Raw genomic sequence first — 10396 nt, 5'->3', positions numbered from 1 at the left:
TGATCACATTTGCTATGATGCTCTAATTCAGACAGTTCATGTGATAATAGTGGCATAAACTAAATCAGTGCAAACATATTTATTACAAAATGTTTTATTGTTATCAATCAAAATCAATTGAAGTTTATTATTATTGTTGTTATTATTATTATTAGTAGTACTACTACTATTCTTCTTCTTCTTCTTCTTCTTAATTATTATTATTATTATTTTATTATTATTATCAAAGCAATTAATTTAAATGAATAAATGGAAAATGGGAGATAAAAACAAATAAAGTCAGGAAGTAATTTAGGGCGTGGCTGCATTCTCCACCTGCAGAGTTTGTTTGTTTGTTTATTAGGATTTTAACGTCATGTTTTACACTTTTGGTTACATTCATGACAGGAAACGGTAGTTTATCTTCACACAAGGTTCATCAGTTCACAAGGTTATATCGAACACAGTCATGGACAATTTAGTGTCTCCAATTTACCTCACTTGCATGTTTTTGGACTGTGGGAGTAAACCCACGCAGACACGGGGAGAACATGCAAACTCCACACAGAAAGGACCCAGACCGCCCCACCTGGGGATCGAACCTAGGACCTTCTTGCTGTGAGGCGACAGTGCTACCCACCGAGCCACCGTGCCGCCCCACCTGCAGAGTAAACAAAGAGATTTATTAGGTATTTCTGCACATTAATCAGTACATGTGAAGCGTTTTTACACTGTATTTGAGCCATTCTGGACAGCTAAAATACAAAGCTTCCCTGAAGTTATGTTGCAGTCTTTGATGTGTGGTGTCTGTGGTTCTTATTTAATGGTTGAATTACTGGTATGTGAGAGGATTTCACAGTGAAAATCATGTAACAGCAGTATTTCATGAGGTAAATGTCAGTATTTAATATTCCATGAAATAATTTAACAGCCAGCTTGATTAAACAAAATGAAGAAGGGGAATTATATTAGTGTTGTGGATGTTTTTATTTAAACATTGTTTCAGTTTTTGTATTTTAAATAATCTTACTAATCAATTAATCAAAAACAGAATCACCAGATTGATTATGAAAATAATCGTTAGTTCCATCAAGAGCTAAGAAGTTCTATTGGAGGTCTTTTCTGCCAGATGCTGCCCACAATAGTTGTAACGTTCTCACTGTGTTTAGAGCCTCACAGAATAAACAATAGCCAATTAAAAGAGTCTAAAAGAATTTCCCAGAATATTCCTTAAAGGAGAAATAAGTACATCTATCTATCTTTGTATTAGATCTTTAATAATGCAGTCAGCAGAAGAGGGACACGTCACCCCGGAGGATCTACAACATGAAGGATTCCAGATTAAAATAATAAAAAAGGAAGAAGATGAAGATGAGGACGATGATTTCTTCTGTAAGTAAATATGAAGCAATGAGCCATTTCTCCACCAGACAGTGTGGTACAGTACAGTGTGGTACAGTACAGTGTGGTACAGTACAGCAGGGTACAGTACAGTGTGGTACAGTACAGTGTGGTACAGTGCAGTGTGGTACAGTACAGCAGGGTACAGTACAGTGTGGTACAGTACAGTGTGGTACAGTACAGTATGGTACAGTACAGTGTGGTACAGTACAGTGTGGTACAGTACAGTGTGGTACAGTACAGCAGGGTACAGTACAGCATGGTACAGTACAGCGTGGTACAGTACAGTGTGGTACAGTACAGTATGGTACAGTGTGGTACAGTACAGTGTAGTACAGTACAGTGTGGTACAGTACAGTATGGTACAGTGTGGTACAGTACAGTGTAGTACAGTACAGTGTAGTACAGTACAGTGTGGTACAGTACAGTACAGTGTGGTACAGTACAGCATGGTACAGTACAGTGTGGTACAGTGTGGTACAGTACAGTGTGGTACAGTACAGTGTGGTACAGTATGGTACAGTACAGTATGGTACAGTACAGTGTGGTAGAGTACAGTGTGGTACAGTACAGTGTGGTGCAGTACAGTATGGTACAGTACAGTGTGGTACAGTACAGTGTGGTACAGTACAGTATGGTACAGTGTGGTACAGTACAGTGTGGTACAGTACAGTGTGGTACAGTACAGCAGGGTACAGTACAGTGTGGTACAGTACAGTGTGGTACAGTACAGTGTGGTACAGTACAGCAGGGTACAGTACAGTGTGGTACAGTACAGCAGGGTACAGTACAGTGTGGTACAGTACAGTGTGGTACAGTACAGTATGGTACAGTACAGTGTGGTACAGTACAGTGAGGTACAGTACAGTGTGGTACAGTACAGTGTGGTACAGTACAGTGTGGTACAGTATGGTACAGTACAGCGTGGTACAGTACAGTGTGGTACAGTACAGTATGGTACAGTGTGGTACAGTACAGTGTAGTACAGTACAGTGTGGTACAGTACAGTATGGTACAGTGTGGTACAGTACAGTGTAGTACAGTACAGTGTAGTACAGTACAGTGTGGTACAGTACAGTACAGTGTGGTACAGTACAGCATGGTACAGTACAGTGTGGTACAGTGTGGTACAGTACAGTGTGGTACAGTACAGTGTGGTACAGTACAGTGTGGTACAGTATGGTACAGTACAGTATGGTACAGTACAGTATGGTACAGTACAGTGTGGTAGAGTACAGTGTGGTACAGTACAGTGTGGTGCAGTACAGTATGGTACAGTACAGTGTGGTACAGTACAGTGTGGTACAGTACAGTATGGTACAGTATAGTACAGTGTGGTACAGTACAGTGTGGTACAGTACAGTGTGGTACAGTACAGTATGGTACAGTGTGGTACAGTACAGTGTAGTACAGTACAGTGTAGTACAGTACAGTGTGGTACAGTACAGTACAGTGTGGTACAGTACAGCATGGTACAGTACAGTGTGGTACAGTGTGGTACAGTACAGTGTGGTACAGTACAGTGTGGTACAGTGTGGTACAGTACAGTGTGGTACAGTATGGTACAGTACAGTATGGTACAGTACAGTATGGTACAGTACAGTGTGGTACAGTACAGTGTGGTACAGTACAGTGTGGTGCAGTACAGTATGGTACAGTACAGTGTGGTACAGTACAGTGTGGTACAGTGTGGTACAGTACAGTGTGGTACAGTATGGTACAGTACAGTATGGTACAGTACAGTATGGTACAGTACAGTATGATACAGTACAGTGTGGTACAGTACAGTGTGGTACAGTACAGTGTAGTACAGTACAGTGTGGTACAGTACAGTATGGTACAGTACAGTATGGTACAGTGTGGTACAGTACAGTGTAGTACAGTACAGTGTAGTACAGTACAGTGTGGTACAGTACAGTACAGTGTGGTACAGTACAGCATGGTACAGTACAGTGTGGTACAGTGTGGTACAGTACAGTGTGGTACAGTACAGTGTGGTACAGTGTGGTACAGTACAGTGTGGTACAGTATGGTACAGTACAGTATGGTACAGTACAGTGTGGTAGAGTACAGTGTGGTACAGTACAGTGTGGTACAGTACAGTGTGGTACAGTATAGTACAGTGTGTTACAGTACAGTGTGGTACAGTACAGTGTGGTACAGTACAGTGTGGTACAGTATAGTACAGTACAGTGTGGTACAGTACAGTGTGGTATGGTACAGTACAGTGTGGTACAGTACAGTGTGGTAGAGTACAGTGTGGTACAGTACAGTGTGGTACAGTACAGTGTGGTACAGTACAGTGTGGTACAGTATAGTACAGTACAGTGTGGTACAGTACAGTGTGGTATGGTACAGTACAGTGTGGTACAGTACAGTGTGGTACAGTACAGTGTGGTACGGTACAGTACAGTATAGTACAGTACAGTACAGTGTGGTACAGTACAGTGTGGTACAGTACAGTGTGGTACAGTACAGCGTGGTACAGTACAGTGTGGTACAGTACAGTGTGGTACAGTACAGTGTGGTTAGTGTTGGGGTCAGAAATAATAAGAGAATGTGGATAGTGGGATTAGAACCTGTACTGTACCGTACTGTCCTGTGGAGAAGTGCTGCTCCACTCCAGTCTGGATTAAAGCAATAAGCCACGAGAGGCCGTGCGTTACTGTGATTTTAGCACGGGGATGACGTTTTGCCTAAAACTTCTTTCCCGTGCTAAAATCATAACAGTAATGCACGGTCTCGAGTGGCTTATTGCTTTTATAAAATGGCGGTCAACATAAAATACAATAAATACAACAATGTTTAATTCATAAATGTATTTATTGTGTATAAACTTACAATAAAGCATTCTTCCGCGACGCAACGTAGTTCGATTAACAGTGTTGCTAGGCAACATGAGGGCGAAAATAACATTAACTTTTTCTATTCAGTGGCGTATTAATATGGAATGATGTGAGGTGGTCATAGGTGTGAGTTTATCGGGGATTTTACAACGGCTTCGAACGCGGCTCAGCCAATCAGATTTTAGGACCGGAACTATCCGTTTTATAATTAAGCTTTAAATCTAACTAGGATTTATTTGTGATTGGAAATTAGGGATGCATCGATACCATTTTTTCCCAACCGAGTACGAGTACAAGTACATGTATTTTTGTACTAGCCGATACGATACCTATTTAGAATGATGCAATCTGGAGCATTATGGAACAGTGTAGTTTTTAGTGTAAAATAGTGCAGTGGAACAGTTGCTTGGGTTGCATCACTAATTGTAAAAAAAAAAAAACACCGCACAGACATTATTGAGAAAGCTTCTGACAAGCTAACGTTAACGTTCATTAATAAACGCACGTAATTAACGTTGTGCACATCATACATGCGATGCGATTCTGCTGATTGAAATATTTACTTTAAAAGGATAATACAGTCCGATCCCATCTGAGCCGATTCTATCAGCACATACATTCGTGGTTCACCTCGGTAAATCGTAAACGACTCTGAGTCGGCTCCCGCTCTGTGGTAATAAGCAGTATAATTAAGCCTGAGCTTTATAATGTAAGCGAGTCACACAAAATGTTCTGTAGTAGTTGGTGTTTATTTACAACCACAACATTCATTATAACAGTAAACACGGAGAGATGACTGAGAAAAGAAACTTACGCTGCGCTTAAAATGAGTCGACTCCTGAATCACTTGTATCGACACTGTGAACAGAGTATTGAACACAAACACGTCCTATAACAGCGGTCGCTGCTTTTGTAACCGGTTATCTTCACTGTTAGCTCTATTTTGAAGGTTTTTTTTTTTTCAAACGGAACTAAATAACATTAAACGTGCGTGTGAGCGTGGTCAGTGAGAATAATTCAGTCTGTCTCCCGTGGGTGAAAAATGAATTGCTTTAGTTTTAGAAGTAAGAAGCCCCCCGGTCAGGCACTCGCGCCCCACAGGTTGAAAATCCCTGCGTTAACGCAGCAACGTGCACTAGGCACACGTATCGGATGTTTAGTATCGGAGCCTCGTTTGCGAGTACGAGTACGAGTTAATGAGTGCGGTATCGGGCTAATACCCGATACTAGTATCGGTACTCATGCATCTCTATTGGAAAACCAAACCAACAATTTTACATTTCCTCCAGTTGTTGAGTTTCTTCTTCACATGTTGATGGAATTTCAGGTGAAGGATCTTTAATCCCTGTGGAACAAGACATGGAACTCTTCTCCTCAGTGGACCAACAGTGTGGAGGTTTCCAGATGAAGCCTGTGAAGAAGGAAGAACCTGAAGATACAGATGAACTCAGTAAGACTTTTTATCTGCAGAAAAATCACATTTTTATTTAATAAAGTTTTATTTTGTGACCTTATTTTTGCTCCAGGAATTTAAATTGTGTCACTAGTCCTGCTACAAGTACCTCCACCATAACCAAAACTACTAGTACCAACACTACTAGTACCTCCACTACTAGTACCACTACTATAATCTTTGCCACCATTGCAACTACTAATTCATCCAGCTTAAAAAAGGAGTGTGCCAAAACATTAAACATTATAAAGGTACTGGCACACACTTAATGGGGTGCTAGATTCTCATCACTCATCCATATCTGTAGAGTGCTCATCGGGACAAAACTTGTCTATGGATGCATTGTCTGTGGATCAGCCAGGAAATCATATTTAAAATCATTAAATTCAATACACCACCAATGTATTAGAATGGCGCTAGGTGCTTACCGAACCTCGCCGGTACAAAGCCTATATGTAGAGGCCCATGAACCATCCCTTGAGTACAGACGTCGGAAACTAGCCCTCAAATACTCAGTTAAACTAAAAAGCTACCCGAACAACCCTAACTTTACTCAGACTTTTAATCCACCATACCCTGCTCTGTACGACAGCAAACCAAATGCCATTCCACCTTTCAGCTCCCGTATCAGACCTCATCTTAACGGATCCCCGGTCACTGCAGGATAACAGAAAACAAAAAAGTGGATCAGCTGGCAAGAAGAAAAACAAGTGAACAGACAACAGACCTCGAGCTCCCACCCTCTGATATCTTCATTCAAATAACAGCATACATACAAAACCAGTGGCAATCAGAATGGAACTCACTATCCAACAATAAACTGCATGAAATTTGTCCAAATGTAATATTAAACAAACTTCCTTTTCTGGAAAAACGTACAGAACAAACATTGTATACAAGATGCCGTATCGGACACGCTCGACTTACACATTCGTATCTAATAAGGGGAGAAGACGCCCCCGTATGCAACATTTGCCAAACCACTATTACTATAAAACACATTTTGACAAAATGTGTTAAATACAAGAGAGAGAGAGAGAGAGCAATATCTTCACCAGAAACAATTCAAACATGATGATAAACTTTCTTACGAATACAAACTTAAGGACTTGCTTATAAACCCAATAAGTCACTGAACTAATACAAAGTTTTCATACAAAAAACAGGTCCTGCCTTGAAAATCACTCACCAGAGTGAACAAGGTGTTATAAAAACCAAACAAACAACTACTACTAATACCACCACCAGTATAACTAAACCTACAGTGTATCACAAAAGTGAGTACACCCCTCACATTTCTGCAAATATTTTATTATATCTTTTCATGGGACAACACTATAGAAATGAAACTTGGATATAACTTAGAGTAGTCAGTGTACAGTTTGTATAACAGTGTAGATTTACTGTCTTCTGAAAATAACTCAACACACAGCCATTAATGTCTAAATAGCTGCAACATAAGTGAGTACACCCCACAGTGAACATGTCCAAATTGTGCCCAAATGTGTCAATATTTTGTGTGACCACCATTATTATCCAGCACTGCCTTAACCCTCCTGGGCATGGAATTCACCAGAGCTGCACAGGTTGCTACTGGAATCCTCTTCCACTCCTCCATGATGACATCACGGAGCTGGTGGATGTTAGACACCTTGAACTCCTCCACCTTCCACTTGAGGATGCGCCACAGGTGCTCAATTGGGTTTAGTCCATCACCTTTACCTTCAGCTTCCTCAGCAAGGCAGTTGTCATCTTGGAGGTTGTGTTTGGGGTCGTTATCCTGTTGGAAAACTGCCATGAGGCCCAGTTTTCGAAGGGAGGGGATCATGCTCTGTTTCAGAATGTCACAGTACATGTTGGAATTCATGCTACCACCACCATGCTGGACTGTAGGCAAGATACAGTTGTCTCGGTACTCCTCACCAGGGTGCCGCCACACATGCTGGACACCATCTGAGCCAAACAAGTTTATCTTGGTCTCGTCAGACCACAGGGCATTCCAGTAATCCATGTTCTTGGACTGCTTGTCTTCAGCAAACTGTTTGCGAGCTTTCTTGTGCGTCAGCTTCCTTCTGGGATGACGACCATGCAGACCGAGTCGATGCAGTGAGCGGCGTATGGTCTGAGCACTGACAGGCTGACCTCCCACGTCTTCAACCTCTGCAACAATGCTGGCAGCACTCATGTGTCTATTTTTTAAAGCCAACTTCTGGATATGACGCCGAACACGTGGACTCGACTTCTTTGGTCGACCCTGGCGAAGCCTGTTCCGAGTGGAACCTGTCCTGGAAAACCGCTGTATGACCTTGGCCACCATGCTGTAGCTCAGTTTCAGGGTGTTAGCAATCTTCTTATAGCCCAGGCCATCTTTGTGGAGAGCAACAATTCTATTTCTCACATCCTCAGAGAGTTCTTTGCCATGAGGTGCCATGTTGAATATCCAGTGGCCAGTATGAGAGAATTGTACCCAAAACACCAAATTTAACAGCCCTGCTCCCCATTTACACTGGGACCTTGACACATGACACCAGGGAGGGACAACGACACATTTGGGCACAATTTGGACATGTTCACTGTGGGGTGTACTCACTTATGTTGCAGCTATTTAGACATTAATGGCTGTGTGTTGAGTTATTTTCAGAAGACAGTAAATCTACACTGCTATACAAGCTGTACACTGACTACTCTAAGTTATATCCAAGTTTCATGTCTATAGTGTTGTCGCATGAAAAGATATAATGAAATATTTGCAGAAATGTGAGGGGTGTACTCACTTTTGTGATACACTGTATAACCACAACCACCACAACTTTTACTACAATCACTACGACTACCTCCACTATCACCACCACCACCACCATAACCAACACGACTATTACCACTACTATTACCCCTGCCACCACTACAACTACTACCACCACCACTATTATTACCACTACCACCGTCACTACTACTAATAAAGATTTGTTCTGGGTTTCATCACTTTTATGTGAGCAGGAAATGAATAATTTAGGATGAATCAGGTTACAGGACTTTAACACAGGATCTCAGTTTGGGTGAAAAATGTGTTTCCTTTTTAACATTTACTAACAATGTTTATTTATAGAAATATATTTGATTCTTTCTGCTTCAGAACTGAACAAGGATTTCTCCTGCTCCTCGTGTCCACGTTCCTCTACAACCCAAAATCACCTCCACAATCACATCAAGAGCTGCAACCATGATAAATATGAGACTCTGGTGAAGATTAAGACTGAACATGAGGATCTGACGCCCACCAGAAGCTCCAGTAATCAGCAAACGTCCTCTGGTACTGTCAGCATTAACACCTCTCTCAGTCCCACACAGGAAAAAGGAAACGTCTGCTCACAGTGTGGGAAGAGCTTCAGGTACCAGAGTGATCTCAAAAAGCACCAGCGCATTCACACTGGAGAGAAACCATATCAGTGCTCACAGTGTGGGAAGAGTTTTAATAGACAGAATTATTTCAAACAACACCAGCGCATTCACAGTGAAGAGAAACCGTATCATTGCTCACAGTGTGGGAAGAGTTTTAATCGTCGGAGTCTTCTCAAAATACACCAGCGCATTCACACTGGAGAGAAACCGTATCAGTGCGCACAGTGTGGGAAGAGTTTCACTTCACAGAATGTTCTTAAACAACACCAGCGCATTCATACTAGAGAGAAACTGTATCAGTGCTCACAGTGTGAAAAGAGTTTTAGTAAACAGGGTAATCTTAAAATACACCAGCGCATTCACACTGGAGAGAAACCGTATCAGTGCTCACAATGTGGGAAGAGTTTTAATCAACAGAGTAATCTCAAAGAACATCAGCACATTCACACTGGAGAGAAACTGTATCCGTGCTCACAGTGTGAAAAGAGTTTTAGTACACAGAGTTATCTGAAAATACACCAGCGCATTCACACTGGAGAGAAACCATATCTGTGCTCACAGTGTGGGAAGAGTTTTAATAGACAGAGTCATTTCAGAATACATCAGCGCATTCACACTGGAGAGAAACCATATCAGTGCTCACAGTGTGGGAAGAGTTTTAATACAGAGAGTTATCTCAAAACCCACCAGCGCATTCACACTGGAGAGAAACCGTATCAGTGCCCACAGTGTGGGAAGAGTTTTAATCAACAGAGGCATCTTAAAAGACACCAGCGTATTCACACTGGAGAGAAACTGTATCAGTGCTCACAGTGTGGAAAGAGTTTTAATCAACAGAGTAATCTCAAAACACACCAGCGCATTCACACTGGTGTGACACATTCAATTGAACCAAGGGTTTGATTTTTAATACCACATTACCAAACTAATCACCAAGTGTTCCTGTTAATGTAGCAGCAGCTGTAATGTTTAGCATGTTCACCTGTTTCTTTTTATTTTAATAAATGAACCCACAGTCTCTGCAGTCGGGTGGTACAGTGGCTTAGCAGGGTTTCCTCACACCTCCCAAAAACATACCAGTATGTGGACTGACTGATATAAATCCTTCTTGTGAGTGAGTGAAAGTTTTCCTTTAAATTTCTACATGTAAAAGTTCCTTTTCTTCTCATTTTTTAAAATATCCTTAATATCCCGAGTAGCAGCGGTGCTAGCACACAGACTTAGCATACGTTTCTGGCTGGTGAAGGTGTCAGGCTCTTTCAGATTGCTGAAATCAAACTGGAGTAAAACTCTACTGTAGGACACCTGAAAGGATTTC

General features: G+C 41.6%; 1 protein-coding gene across 1 annotated transcript; it reads left to right on the top strand.

Moving 5' to 3' along the window:
* The first annotated feature begins 441 nt into the window (after positions 1 to 441).
* Positions 442 to 10102, top strand: LOC134310638 (zinc finger protein 501-like). Its single transcript, XM_062992271.1, has 4 exons — positions 442 to 668; positions 1250 to 1371; positions 5554 to 5676; positions 8813 to 10102. Exons 2-4 carry the CDS (start codon positions 1260 to 1262, stop codon positions 9979 to 9981), a joined length of 1404 nt encoding a protein of 467 aa, XP_062848341.1. The 5' UTR covers positions 442 to 668; positions 1250 to 1259; the 3' UTR covers positions 9982 to 10102.
* The last annotated feature ends 294 nt before the right edge of the window (positions 10103 to 10396 follow it).

This window comes from Trichomycterus rosablanca, chromosome 3 (genome assembly GCF_030014385.1).
Source record: "Trichomycterus rosablanca isolate fTriRos1 chromosome 3, fTriRos1.hap1, whole genome shotgun sequence".
Classification (NCBI taxonomy): Eukaryota; Metazoa; Chordata; class Actinopteri; order Siluriformes; family Trichomycteridae; genus Trichomycterus; species Trichomycterus rosablanca.
Note: the sequence above shows the minus strand (reverse complement) of the source record. Positions and strands in the feature narration are given on the sequence as shown.